Source organism: Neopsephotus bourkii, unplaced genomic scaffold (assembly GCF_033783945.1).
Source record: "Neopsephotus bourkii isolate Nb327-2 ecotype Australia unplaced genomic scaffold, CSIRO-AGI_Nbou_v1 NB_659, whole genome shotgun sequence".
Taxonomy (NCBI): Eukaryota; Metazoa; Chordata; class Aves; order Psittaciformes; family Psittacidae; genus Neopsephotus; species Neopsephotus bourkii.
Genome location: NW_026901158.1, coordinates 4,908,775 through 4,923,021, shown reverse-complemented (window position 1 = coordinate 4,923,021; position 14,247 = coordinate 4,908,775). Strand labels below are relative to the sequence as shown.

The 14,247-nt window shown below is 52.3% G+C and overlaps 1 protein-coding gene and 1 long non-coding RNA gene across 2 annotated transcripts; one reads left to right on the top strand and one right to left on the bottom strand.

Moving 5' to 3' along the window:
• Nucleotides 1-4,140: 4,140 nt before the first annotated feature.
• On the bottom strand, nucleotides 4,141-13,698 carry FAM78A (family with sequence similarity 78 member A). Its single transcript, XM_061352737.1, has 2 exons — nucleotides 12,668-13,698; nucleotides 4,141-5,033 (listed from the first exon to the last, which is right to left on the bottom strand). The coding sequence occupies exons 1-2, from the start codon at nucleotides 12,928-12,930 to the stop codon at nucleotides 4,505-4,507; spliced, it is 792 nt and encodes a 263-aa protein (XP_061208721.1). The 5' UTR covers nucleotides 12,931-13,698; the 3' UTR covers nucleotides 4,141-4,504.
• On the top strand, nucleotides 9,175-13,761 carry LOC133211907 (uncharacterized). Its single transcript, XR_009725319.1, has 3 exons — nucleotides 9,175-10,837; nucleotides 10,954-11,099; nucleotides 13,625-13,761. It is a non-coding gene; the product is annotated as an uncharacterized LOC133211907 (long non-coding RNA).
• Nucleotides 13,762-14,247: the final 486 nt, after the last annotated feature.

Genomic DNA, 14,247 nt, shown 5'->3' with positions numbered 1-14,247 from the left:
CCCATTCCAGTGCCTCACCACCCTAACAGGAAAGAATTTCCTCCTTATATCCAATCTAAACTTCCCCTGTTTAAGTTTTAACCCATTACCCCTTGTCCTATCACTACAGTCCCTAATGAAGAGTCCCTCCCCAGCATCCCTATAGGCCCCCTTCAGATAGCGGAAGGCTGCTCTGAGGTCTCCACGCAGCCTTCTCTTCTCCAGGCTGAACAGCCCCAACCTTCTCAGCCTTTGCCTGGGTTGGAAGGGGCAGAGCTGCTCTCTGCTGCCCGGGGTCCCCATGCCTGGCTGCGGGGCTGCCTCTCTCCAGATGTGCCATTTACAGCTCAACATCTGACCATGCTTTTGCTAAGTAAGCATCAGGAACCCCAACTGTGACCGCTCAGCTGCTGCCGCGCCTCCAGCACGGCTCCATCCTGGTGCAGCAGCCCCGTGCTGACAAACACAGGGTGTCTGCTGTTGGTTTGAACCAGAAACCTGGTCCCGATGCTGTCTTAACAGCTGAAGAGGCACCCGTGGTAAATGGGGTGTTCATTGCTGCCTTGAAACGTGCGTGCAGAGGTGGTGGAGCTGCTGGTTCAAGAGCAGCTTCCACCCAAACGACTCCAGGCAGACGCGTCTGAAAACGTCACTTTATTTCTCAGTTATAAAAGCAGGGTTTTGTTGGTTTTACATCTCTGTAAGTGTCCAGACTCGGTACATCTTGGGGTTGTTTTCACAGTATCTCTGCAAGACCAAGGACGATTCTTATTGCTGCGCCAGGCGTCGGGGCTCGGGCAGCCCTTGCCTTCCCCCCTGCCGCTGGACCCAGCCTTGCTCGCTGCTGCGCCGGCTCAGCAGGTCTATACCCCCCCCCCCCAAACACTGCTTCACTTCTCTGTTGGCTCTCCAAGGGGCTGCCCTGCTCTTGCCACGCTCATCTCAGCGTTAAGGGTAGGAAAGGAGAACTGTATGGCCCATGACGCTGTGGGGCTAAGGGGAGGGTTTTGGCCAGGGCTCACCCTGCTGCTTCCCACCCTGGACCACCACAGGATTCTGACTGGGATGCTCAGGCTATAAAGAGCCGAGCATCACTGATGGGAGAGGTGAGGCAGAGACAAGCTCACGCACATCAGGATCCCATGGTGGTGCCCCATCGCCTTACCCGCGTATCCTTTGTGCATTCCTGGTTCTGCAAGAAGCTGCCAGAGAAGGAGCTTTATTCACCTCTTATTTACCACCCTACTCAGCGCAGGATGCCCCGGGTCCCCAGACATTTAAGTCCCCATTGGGACCCTGTCAATCCCCATTCTAACCACATGACCGTTAACCAGCCATAGCAATAGCGATGTCTATAGCACCTGTAACTTCCAGCCACCATTCCTTCTCTATTCCACCTGTCCCAGTCAGGTCTGTAATGAAGCAGCATTGGAAAAACATCACTTTTAATCACAACGCATGAAATCTCAAAAGAGGCAGCATCACTTTTCTACGCCATGTCTGGTGATGGAGGTGGAGGGGCACGTTTCAACCTAGGCACGGGATAAAGGCATTCTTTGGGAAGGGAGAAGTCCATGCAAAGCCGACCCCAACGTGAACTTTGAATTTCATATTTACTGCTTAGCTGGGTCTGTTCAGTGCAACGGAACGCATTAGCCAGGAGGTTACTATCAAATTGCATGGATGCATCCAGTCTACCAGGTAGAGGGAAGTAGGGGGAACGAGATTTAATGCACTGGGAGACTAAGTCCGACACAGAGCTAAGTGGAAAAGGACGTAGGTGTTCCCTGAATGTGGTTTTTGGTGACTGAGAAGAAATCTTTCCTTGGAATTCCTTCGTGCAGCTTATTAAGACAACTGGGTCCGATTCCTTCGACCCATGCTGACATCAGTGAGAACTGTAAGTACTCAGCACCCGGAGACAAAGTGAGTACCAGGCATAAATACCCCTTTCTGCTCATCCCAAAGGGACTGCATCCAAGCAGTAGCCGAGATGCAAGCAAGCGTTATCAGCTCTTCACCCACAGCTCACATTTTGTCCTCTTCTGCATGTATTGCCTAGGAGAAAATACAAGTCCCAAAGGGCTGTGCCAGTAGAGCTATAGTTAGCATTTGAATCCGTGTAAGAAAATGGAGTTTAATACAGAGTGACTGTGCAAGTCAAAGTCTCCCTAGCTTCATCCTGTATAGTCCCAAAGCCTAGATTTAGGCTAACTTTGGCTCATGGATTTGGGTTTGATCCAGTCCACTTGTCTGCAAGCTGCTTGTAATGCTGGACTTCCTCCCTCTGGGATCTGCTCGATGAAGAGAGCAGCTCCGTGACCGAGCATCTCTGACCACCAGTGCATGGAGAAGGGTGGTCTTCCCGGGAAAGTGGGGGTACAGTGATTGCAGGGACCCAGGATCCTTGTTTGCTGGTTCGAGATTGTCATGGCGGGGGGATCTATCTTCTCAACCTGCTTTCCCCAGGCAGGTGATGTTGAACCTGGTGCCAAGTCGATGACGTGGCTTTGGAGAAGTGGGAAGGAGAATTTCTTGCTGGTAATGTCCTGTGTGGGAGATGAGGATGGCAATAGCAGCGAATTGGTGCCTCTCCGAGGGGAGAGCCTTTAGAGCAGCGTGTGTGTGGTTGTGAGACCTGTTCAGACCAGCTCAGCAGGGCCAGGCTTGTCCCTGGCACGCCGAGCTCTCTTCAGTCCTTGCTCTCGAGGCGAATTGTTAGTAAGAGGAAGAGATGTTTTCTAGGGGCAGGAGCTGCAGAGGGAAGGGGAAGTGCTCTGCCTCAGGCTGTGTGCTGGAGCAAGAGAGCAGAGCCTCCACTTCCATCCTGTGCCCTGTGCTCCAGATGCCACCTCTGCTGCAGGATTTCCTCTGCCTGCAAACCATGCCCTTCCCGTTCCAATGGCTCCTCCACACCGCCTTCCTCTGCAGAAGAGCATCTGGTACCCTCTGAAGCCGTATTGAAACCTACAGGTTCCACCTCCTGCTCCAATGCACCTTCCTTACTGGAGGGTCTAGACCCCAGCCTCAGTGCTGCCCTGCTTGCACCTTCTCACGCGTTACCCTTTGCTACATAGACGTTTGTGCAGTAATCAGACAGGTACAGTACCATGGTCCTGTCCGTATCCCATTCCTGATGGGTGCGTAGATCGTGAGTGAGGTCGTTTGGAAGAAGATTCTCTAACCCCAGTGTGATTTGTTGTCATGGGAAGAAGAGTTTTTCCTAGCTTCTGCTTGGAATGGGTGCCTGATATTTTCAGATGTGGCTGCTCCTGAATTATGGATCTTGCTGGGTAGACTTGGGAGATAGGATCTGCCCTCGCTTACACCCATGCATCTCCAATTACTTCAGAAGGATCCTTTTTATATCCTGCTCTTCTTACAGCGCTGTCAGTTGGATTTCATGGGAAAACTGGGCAACAGCTTCACCCACCAACAGCCAGCGCACGAGCCATTGGCTCTTGCACCCCAAGCTGGTGGATTGCGGGCTACAGCTGGCAAATATCTGTGTGTCTTAAAGCCAAACCCTGTGGGACATCATCCCCTCTTGGTGCATGTTACCTCCCAGGGCCACAGCTCCAGCTGTGAGCTTGTCCCATATGATGATGCTAACAGGAGACTGAGACCACCAAGCATAAGCAGAGCAAGCTTCTTGCTACCTCTTCTGTGAAGCAGGGACATGGCCCAGTAGCTCCCACTCGAGAGACATCCTACAGCAGGTTTGGTATTTGCATTGCTTTGAAACTGAGATTACTTCCATGCTTCCTTGATCCAGGTTGTAAAACCAGGATGATTCTCTTTTTATCATGCTTCTCCCAACCTCAGGCCCTTTTCTTTTCCCATCCATCAACACACTGATGGATCCATTCCTCACTCCAAAACTTTCTCTGCAGAAAAAGGACATTCTGCCTGGTGGTGGTGGTGTTGGTTCATTGTTTGTCAGACGTAGCTTTAAGGCAAAAGTTTGGCAATGCAAAGCAAAGTCTACATAAGGCCGCATGACTTGGATTTGCAACTCAGAACCTGATAGCTTAAAAAGAAAAGAACCATAATCCCTATCTTAAATAATCAACTTTTTGCTCCAGGGACTTGTTTTGTTCTCAACCAAAATGGAAAAAAAAAAATAAAAGGGAAAAAAAAAACCCTTTAAAAATCCCAAATAAAATGTCCTTATTGTTCGGGGCAGTCTGGACAAGCTAATGAGACTGAAGTTCAAACAGTAACTAAAGTAGGGAAGAAAAAAAGACAGCTCTAGGGGTAGACATCAGTGTTAGTTTCTTCCCTTAGGAATCCAGTGATGAGACAGACCCCGGTCAAAGGTCTCCTCTTTAGCTTTAGCACAGTGAAATCCGTCCCAATGGGAGAAGGTAGAATGGTTGCATTTGTTGAATGAAGAAAAAGTGCATTCTTGATTTTGCTCAGATTCTATGTGTGTATTCTAATACCTAAGTGATTGTTTTGCTCTTCGGGTTCGTCGGTTCGTTTCTCTTTTTCTCCCTTTTGGTGCCGGGACGCCAGGTTTGTATTACCGGTGTTTGGGAGGTATCACCACGAGCGGCTGCCCATCCTTTGGCCTCCACATGAGTACCTGAGCATCATTGGCATTGGGTTTGACAAGGGCACTGGGTGGTATTGGCTCATTCTTGCTAAGGACCTGGGGCTGCTCTTGAGCAGAGGGCTCCTGCAGCTTGGCACGCTGCCCCAAGGGTCTGCTGGGGTTCACCTCGATGCCCAGCCTCATGCGCCATTTGATAGTCTGCAAGGTCACCATCTCGTTGGTGGCCGTGTTGGTTGCCACCAGCCACGTGGTGAAGCTTTGATCCCGGTGAATGCTTGTGAGTTTGGCCACGTTGCTCTCGCTGACGGGCACTGCCCACGTCACGCTCGGGTAGAAGTTGTCGTTCATGCTGATGTTGAACTTGGACTCCTTCTTGGTGGGACCCACGATGGTGCAGGTTTCGGTCGTGTTCCCGTACCAGGGATAGTTCACTCCGTCTGAGTCGCTGATGGCCTGGATTTTACCGTCCAGTAGATCCGGGAGCTCCCAACTTGACCTGCCGTAACCAACAGCAAGTTATGGATAATGCATTAATTCATTAGATTAGAAACATGCCAGGCTTCAAGGAAGGGGTTGTGAATGCATCCCCCCCCTTTAGCTTTTACTGGAATTTGTGCCTTTCCCACCATCCTGCTGAAAAGGCCCCATCCCTGCCATTAAAACTGCCTGCACATTTCCAGGACTGATCATGGAAGTCTGTCCTGCTGTTAAACACCATTGAGGAGCAAGCATCAAACAGGGATACCTTGCAGGGACCGAAGGTCCTTTCCAACCCTAACTATTCTATGATTCGATGGTAGCCTGGAGTGGTTCAAACTGTGTCTATTTAAGGCTGCAAAGGGTGAGTGCTCCAGCGCTGGAGATAACGCAGTGTTGCAGGTATCTCCTTGCAGGTCCTTGGCTGGCTGAACACAAGGACTCACCCCAGCACTGTATTCAGCACTGAGAGCAGGGCTCGGGGCTGAATTGCCTTCTCTCAATAGCACGGTATCTCCGGTGTCAGCAGAAGAGCAGGCAGGCTCAGAGCTGGCCCTGGGGTGAGGTGACAAAAGGCCCAAGTGATTGAAGTAGGACTCAACTGGATCATAAAGCTTCCCACTGCCCTGTTCTGTTCTTCCCTTTCAGTGCCTGGGTCAGCCGCTGTCTCTCCCTGCTGCCTGCCTGGCACTGCCCGTGTAACCCATCCTTCTCCAGCCCTAGGAAGGACCCAGTTCAAAGGCTGCACCCCAGGCTCTGGGCTGGGGATGCTATTACAGTAATCAGAGAAACTGAGGTCAGCCAGCCTGTAAAACTGCCTGAGCCGGTCGCTGGGTGCTGTGCTTGTGAGCAGGCAGAAAGGTCGGGCTTTAGGGCAAGCAAGGGAGTGAAAACTGCCTCTGTCACCTTGCAGCACACAACCGGGGTTGGGTTTCTTCATTAACTTCCGATTTAATTAAGATCAGATTTGCCAATAGAAGCAAACTGCTGTAAATGCCTCAGATAAAGGGGTAGGTGCATGCAGAGTGATGGCATAACTACAGAGCATGTGCCAGGTATTTTAAGGACACTCTTTTATAAAGCAGGCTGGTAGACAAGGCTCTGATGTACCTTCTCCTCCTTGCTTACAGACCAGCCCTCCCAGCATCCAGAGATGCTGAAGTGGCAGAAGGGGCTGTGTGTCAGCAGCTCCCACCCTTGACCCACCATGGGGCTGGGATATGAGGCTGTATCCCAGCCCCCCCCCCAAGCCCTGTGGCCCCCTACATAATGGGACATAGTTTATCTTAGGAGGGAGACCGAGAACATGTGCTCAGGCTCAGCAGAGTGACTGTCCAAGCCTTTATTAAGCCCAGTGCTGCAGCTTAAAATAGCCCTTTGGCTGAAGCAGGGGCTGAAGTGGGCGCAAGCAGGCAGGGGGCTCATGTGGGACCCAGCCAGCTCTAACTCAGCATTGGATGAGCTGCTCCTCTGCTCTGGCCAGGACTAATGGAACAGTCTCACAAGGCTGTTCTGGTAATTAGTTAATGACCGTGAAGTGCCTCCATGTTTGGAGCCATTGGATCGCTCAGCAGTTGGCTGTAAATGCCTGGCTGGGGCTAGATACTGCGGGGGATTTAAAGATCTCATCTCTCTTTTCACCCGAGCAAGGGGGGTGTCCTCGTTAAAAGTCCCCCCTATGCCATGGCAAACGTTGGGCAAAGGGCTGCCCTGTGCAGGAGGTGGGTGGTTTGCAGGTCGGCTATGGCCTGGGAGGTGAAGGGCAAGGCAGGACGCAGGCTGTGCAGCAGGGATGCAGGGATGCTCCGAGCAGCAGGACCAGGGTTATGCAAGCGCGACATCTCCGCACACAGATTTAGGGGCTGCTGTCAGCTCTGGCACCGCAGCTGCAGCAAATCCTCCCCTCCCGAGCCCATGGCCAGCAGGCAGAGGGAGTCCTTTCCCTGGAAGAAAATCTGTAGTGAAGGCAGCCAAAAGGAGATCCCTGAGCAGCCCTGCCAGGACCCCCATCGCTGCAGAGACGTTGATGCGCTCTGCTCTCTAAACCAGAGTCATCCTCGCTCGCCATCCCCCATGCTCTTCAGGGAAAAGCCCTGGGGATGCTGGATGAGGGCAGCCCTCAGCAGGCAGATGAGCAGAGGTCGTGTCTGCAGCCCCCACCGCACAGCCCGGCTCTGAAACACCATCTGGGGGCTCTTTCTCTCCCTTTCAGCAGATGGTTTAGGATTACTTTCCATTCAGTGGCCAGGACCCAGCTTGGCTGTCACCTGGGGATGAGATGTGATGATTTCCCAGAGGTGCACCCTGACAGGCATGGTGCTAAGGTGCAGCTGCAGCATCTCTGTGGGTACCACAGTGCCAAACTGAGACCTGAGATGCTGCAAGAGGCTGGTGGGCAAATGGCAGGAGAATCAGGTAGAGGATGCTCTGAAACTGCAGGGCAACTAAGACCTGCTTGTCCCTATACATATAAGATCCCCAGACCAATAGAGAATCCCAGACTGGATTGGATGGGACCTTAAAGCTCATCCAGTTCCAACCCCCTGCCATGGGCAGGGGCACCGTCCACTAGAGCAGGTTGCTGCAGGACCATGTCAGGATTTGCCTAGGGTTTAAACAAGAGCAAGAAGTGGATCTGTGTCAGGGCATGGGGAGGCTGCTGAAGGCAGGAAGCTGCCCTCAGAGCCTGCAGAACCTCAGTGCAAAGCCGAGCGTGTTGGTGAGCAGCACGGCCGTGCTCAGGCTCAGAAGCGCATCCTGCTTAGGAAAAGGCATTGGCAGGAATGGGGAAGAAGAAACTGGGCTGTGCTTCCTCATGGAGCACCCTGTGCTTAACTCTAGAGTGTGGTTAACCCTGGGGTTTCAAAACCATGAGGCTCTGTCTGCACAGCTTAGCCATGAGAAGAAAACCGAGGCCTTATGGTGTTCCCATGACTGGAGCGAAACCAGATGGTTGCTGCTGGTCATGGTTGGACCTTGCCTGCTGCTACAGCAAAGCTTGCACATGGCCAGGCTGGTAGCCTTTGCCTGCATAGCGTGTCCGTGTTAAACAATATGCCAACAACTGGCTTTTTGGATGATTTTGGACAGAACGCTGTGGAATGATCTTTGGCTGCATCAGCATCTTTCTGTGGTGGTGTCGAGCCAAGAAAAGACCAGAAAGTGCCTAGTAAACACTTTGCTGACAATAGCAGGGAAGAGGCATGAAAAGGAACCAACCTATCTGGTTTCATGGATTCACCGTGGCTGATCGGCTCCAAAATCAGTAGGTTCCGGCTTGTAATGCTGGCAGGCTTGTTCCTGCCTCTTCTGAAACCTTCACGGTCAGGATGGGCACCACCAGGGACTGGATGCTAACAAAACCCTGTTAACAAATGGCTTTTTCCTATCAGAAGGAACTTTGAGCTACTCCTTGTGGCACAACCATAGCCCTGCTGCTGACAGCCAAGCAGCTTTATGTAGGTTTTAGGCTCCCAGTCCTCACTTCTTCCTGTTCTGTCACATGAGATGAAGCCCCCCCAGCTTACCCCAAGCCCCACAGCACAAACCGGAGCCATCACTGCAGTGACAGCAAATCCAAGCCTCCAGCCCTGTGCATCCCGCAGCGACACGGGGATGTTCAGTCAACCTTTTACAACAGGCATCAGGCACTACCAGCACCAGTTCCTTACAGCCAGCTCCTAATTAGTCACAGGCCAGATGTGCTCGTGCTTTCCCACACCCTTCCCCTCCACCAGCGCCCTAGATGGGAGAAGCCGACCTCGGATGCAGACTGTGCTCGTTGCAGGTACCGGTGCAGTGCAAAGCCGTCTCGTGTATTTCACATCCCTGCTCCTGCCTCCCTCCATCCATCCCTCCCTCCCTCCTGCGCCTGTGCTGAAAGAGAGAACCTGACAGTCGGAGCTGCTTGATTTTAAACGGCCCTTTCCAGCGCCTGTCTCGCCTGCTGCAGCACATCGAGAGATCCAAGCCGCGGTTACAGCAAAGAACAGGAAGGAAACTCAAGATGTTGTTCCCCTGTTGCCGGAGTCACGCTGCTGTGGTCCCTCTTCCCCCCGCCATCCTCCAGCTGCGTGTTCCTGCTGGTGAACCGGCAGTGATGTTTGCTGCGTGATGGTTCAGGGAGTAACACCAGCAGAACGCTGGTGCTAATGCTGCTTCAGCTGAGCAGGCTCAAATCAGGCCGGACAAGCTATTTGCCTGTGTTAAACTGTATGCATACAGCACAGGTAAGGGCAGCAAAGCCTTTTCATCCAAACCCCCAAAGGGTAAATTCCCACTGTGAGCTGACCTCCCTTTGCTTCCCAGCGAAAGGATAACCTTATTTTTCTCCTATGGTGAATCTGGTTTTGACTGTGTTTTCCCTTCTAAGGACTGGGGGTTTATTCTCTTGACAAGTTGATTTCTCGAGTTCATTGTGCCTCTGCTGCAGGGCATAGGAGATTTAATGTCACAAGAGAGATGCTGGGTAGGTAAAGCGATGATGTAATGCTGCAAGCTGCCCCATCAGGGAGAAATATCCACCTGAAACTTCTCCAGATTCTGGGCTGATCATATGCAAACTCCAATTTATTTCTCTCCCTGTTTTGCATATCTCCATCTGCACCGCTTCTTGCACATCTCCATGGAGATGAAGAAACGAGGCTGGATAACGCTGTTCTGGCATCACCCAGCCACTAACACAGGTCCCACCAAGTGCTGCATGATGGGGAACCAGCACCCATGGGGAAGATCCCAGTGGGGACCCCATCCAGCTGCTCCCACACAGGCCTGATCCTGATGCTTCCCACTGCACAGCAGCATCCCTCCCTAAGGAACAGGGTAAAACCCTGCTCGAGGGAGCAGCAACAGCAGGCAGGAGACTGCCCCAGTTCTGCAGGGAAGTGGGGTCAGAGAGCACTTCCACATCCTCATGCTGGAGGTTTTCCCATTCCCAGCAGCACCTACTGACTTACATGTAAAATAATGCCAGCATTCGCGTGTCATCTAAGCTTTAATTGTTTGCCTTTATACCTAAAACCACTGCGTTTAGCCCCAAATGGCTAGTGCCACTTCAAACGTGTCTGAATTATCCCCTCTGTAACCAACATCCCTATACAGGCACTGCTCCATCTCCTCCAGTATTTCTCAGCTGTTTCTGTCCTCAACATAATGGCCATCTTATACACAGTTAACAACTTTGGGGCATGGAAGCGACAAATTAACCCAAAGCCTGCTGTAAGCACTGATGCTCCAGCTGACCAAGTGATTTTTGATGATTTGGTGTTTTCTGTTTGCTTGTCACCCCAGTGATCAAAGAGATGTGTGTTGCAGCAGCCTCTCTCCATCATGGAAAGTTGGGACAAATACTCTGCTGGCATAAATCAATGCAGCTCTGTGGAGGTCAGTGAGATTACATTGAGTTACACCAGCTACAGGCTTTGCCCATCTTTCAGATAGGTTTGTGTCCTGTCCCTCTCTCTGTAAAGGTCTTCCAAGAGCATGTGTCAATGGCATTGAAAGAAGCCTTTCCTCCCAAACGCCTTTATTTATAGCTTTCAGATGGTGACAGGTCTATAGAAAGAGAGTGGAGGAGCAGGCCAATTCCTGCTTGTGTTTGGGGAACTCCTTTCTCTGTACCAGTTAAACGTCAATGAACCTCCTAGGGAAAAATCCTTGTTTCCATGATTTTCTAGCTAATAACTCCCTGACATAGCTGCAGTGTTCAATTCTGACTCCCTGTTTACAGCACTCAGCCTGTAGATACCACTTTTCCTTGGTCTCAAAGCATTCCAGCAAGGGAAGACTGTACCAAACCCTCATTCCAAACACAGGCAAACTCAGGTGCAGGGAAATAGAAGGACACAGCAGCCCTAGCAGAGCAGCTCTCTGCCCAGTCCTTGTTTCAGTGGATGTGAGCTGTATTTATATACAGTGGACTTCTCTGTTTTCCTTCGCAGCTGGTCGCTGAAGACAGGATTTCTAAATGAGCCTGAGAATTACACATGCAAATCCCATAGGCCTGGAATTGGGAACATCTGAGCAACAAATTGTCCTTGCTAAAGATGGTGCCGGAGCCAAAAAGCCTACAGATTTCGGGCCTGCTGTAAGTACTTTTAAAATCAAGCTAAGCTGGTCTGCTCCCTCACTGAGCCTCATTGGTGCTGTTTGCCAGGTGCCAGTTTGCTTCTCAAGGCACTTTATGCTTGAGCAGAGAGAGGACATGGGGACAAAAGTGGGGGGGACACTGTCACGGCTGCTCCTCACTTGCCTTTGGTCTGCTCCACATCTTACAACACGTATGCACTTTATGTCTGGGATGCTGAGCCTGTCTCCTTATCTGAGCTTACAGGCAGGAGGGAGGGAAGAAGGGCCGGGATGTGCGTGCAGATGTTCAGGTTGATGGCAGGGAGGCACTGCACTAAGTCAGTCTATCCTGCTCTGCAGCCGTGTTCCCTCAGCCCTCCTCATTGACCATCTTTTAAGCCACACAGAATGACCTTTGAGGGGCTGAGGCAGCATCCCTCTAACACCGGGTACTCAGATGAGCAGATAGGAGAGTTCCTTAGGATCTGACCTTCCCGTCCTTCTTCCCTTGCTCCTGTGACCGGGCAGCATCAGCACCTCCAGCCCCCAAACCATCTGCCAGCCCCGAGCTCATTCCCATGGCTGGACAGACAGATCTCTGCTGCACCCAGCGCTGCCAGCACCGTGCACTGCAGAACTGCTGGGCTGTGCAGGCATCTGGACATCAGGTGCTGTTGCTGCTTTAACTACGAGCCAAACCCTGCACCAGCGTCTGGTGATCAAACTGGCGGAGGACTGGGGAGGAGACGACTTTTCTCAGTGGGGAGGTGACATTTTCATTTGACTCGTTCCTGTCTTACTGTCTGACCAGTAACAGGGTGGTTTTCTTGTGCCAAACAGCCCCTCACTTCCCCCTATATCTATCTTTCCCCTATCTTACATTACCCCAAAAGAGGGTAATGTGAAATTTTCACCCTGCAAAGGGTTTAACTCTCAGTGGGTTAAATCCATGTTGTTCTGTCCCTGTAGGCTGCCTGCTGCCATAGGCAAAGCAAGCAGGATCCATCCCCCGATGTCAAATGTGTTCCCAAAGCTGTTGGGCCACCGAGCCCCCAGTGGTGGCCCACTGCAGCAGCAGTAGTGCCCGCTGGGGCCAGCAATGTGCCACAAGTGTGAGCCCTTGGGCTTCCCTGGGGCTTCTCAAGGAGCAGATTTACCCTGGGAGGGATGGGGAGGGATGCAGATGAGAGGAGCTGGCAGTCAGGGGGACCCCTTGTGTAAAGCATGTATCAACACAAGGCTGCCTGTGGTACCAGGGCTGATCTGGGCTTCCAGGATCTCCAGTGCTGCTCAAAAGCTGTTGGGAAACGTAGGATTGCTGTTGGGTTCTTATCAGAGCAAGTGGGTTTTGGTTATGGCTTGGGCACATTTCCATTAGACGGGAAGAACACCCACTCCTTTTAAAGGGCAGGGACAAGCTCTCCTGTATTTTAAACATAGGATAAAGTCCTGTTAAGTTTCAGAAGAGCTGGGTTTTGAAATCAAACCAACTGCATTAGGATTTTCAGCTTAATCCAGTATTTCCACCCAGGCCATGGTCCTTCCCACTAGGCAAACGCACCCGCACGTGCTCGTGGAAATACTTACATTCCCTGCTCCCCGTAGTGATTGTAAAATTCCATGTGGCTGCAAGCCTGGATCCAGCCCACGATCCAGGTCTCCTTCTTGGGAATAGGGGGCACCAACACTTGTGCAGAGGCTCGGAAGTGAGGGGTCCGGTAGCGCAGGACCACGCTGGAGGACTCGTCGATGCTGGTGGGAATGGGATCGATGGAGGCTTTGACTTCAATCACGGAAATACTTTCCCGGAAAACTTTGGATTTGCAGCTAATACTCTGAATACAGCCCATGGCATACCCCGAGTACAGTCCGACGCAGCTCCTAGGGTACTCCAGCAATCCTGGGGAATATTAGGCATTGAAATGATCTGGTGCTAGATCAATTACAGACCTTCTTGGTTTGTAATCTCAAAACTGATATCCATAGGATAGAAAATTCATCACGTAAAGCCTTAATTTGAGTATCTGTCTTACAAGTACTGCTATTTTTGAGGCTAGCTGCACTTTAGAAGCACAAAGGGCCTTTAAAACTGTTTTCCCCTTTTAATGACCCATTAAATATATCACTCAAACAGTCTTTGGGTTAAAAAAAAGAAGGGCTCTTGAGTTCAATAAATAACAGGGGTGTTCTTAGCTGATATATTTAGTCCTTCCTTTCCTCAGATGCGGTCTGTCATTCACCGTCAAACATAGAACTAGCCGGTATTTCCCTTTATTCTTTGGATGAAAAGCAGAATGTTGATAGACACATCTATATAAATAATGAAATAGTTTTTAGCCCCGGCTTGTCACAACCGGTGTGGATTTCCACTTCCTGACTTGCAGTTGTTCAGAACTTCCTTTCGCACACAAAAAAATCACAATAATAAACCCGAAAGAGACGACGGGTGGAAAATGCACGGAGTAGCCAAAGCGCCGGTGGTTGGAGGCTCCTCCGCCAGCGATGCTTTGGGGGTTATCATTAATTATAATGCTCTTTCCTTAGAAATAGCCGGAGCCGCACGGACTGACCGGGGGTCCCGCTCCCGCAGCGGGGCCGCGCTCAGCACCGCGGAATCACCGCCCGTGACATCCCGCCGCCACGCACCGGCCCGGGGGGCGCCGGCCCCGCGGCTCCCCTTCCTCCTCCTCCTCCTCCTCCTCCTCCTCGGCGAGCGTCTCTCCGCAGGGGTGTCCGACCTTCCTCCTCCTCCTCCTCCCGCTGCTGCTGCCGGGCGAGCGGGCTGCGGCTCAGCCTGCGGGGCTCATGGGCTGCCCCGCACACACGCGTGGGCCCCGCGGGGCGGTCACAGCATCCCGCGGCGGCGGGAGCAGCGCCGAGCCCCGGCCGCCGCGCTCCGCACCGGGCTCCGCGCTCCCTGCGCTGCGCGGAGGCGCGGTGCGGCGGGCGGAGGTGGAAGGGGGGGGGGGGGGGGGGTGTAGGGGGGAGGCTCCTTCTCTCGCTCCTTTTTTTCCTCCCTTCGCCTCTTTGCTAGATGCCCGGGGAGGTGAGAGGAGCAGGATCGGTGCCTCCGCCTCCTGGCTGCAGCGAGCTTCCTCTCTCGCAATACATGCATGCATACGGGGACAGCGCCGGCCCCGCGCTCAGCCTCGCCGCTGGAGCTAAGG

What these genes read in the sequence shown, in the direction of transcription:
- FAM78A (XM_061352737.1), bottom strand. Translation starts at nt 12,930, where the DNA reads ATGGGCTGTATTCAGAGTATTAGCTGCAAATCCAAAGTTTTCCGGGAA. An exon ending in CACTACGGGGAGCAGGGAAT is followed by an intron (nt 5,034 to 12,667) that starts GTAAGTATTTCC and finishes TGGTTACGGCAG; the next exon opens with GTCAAGTTGGGAGCTCCCGG.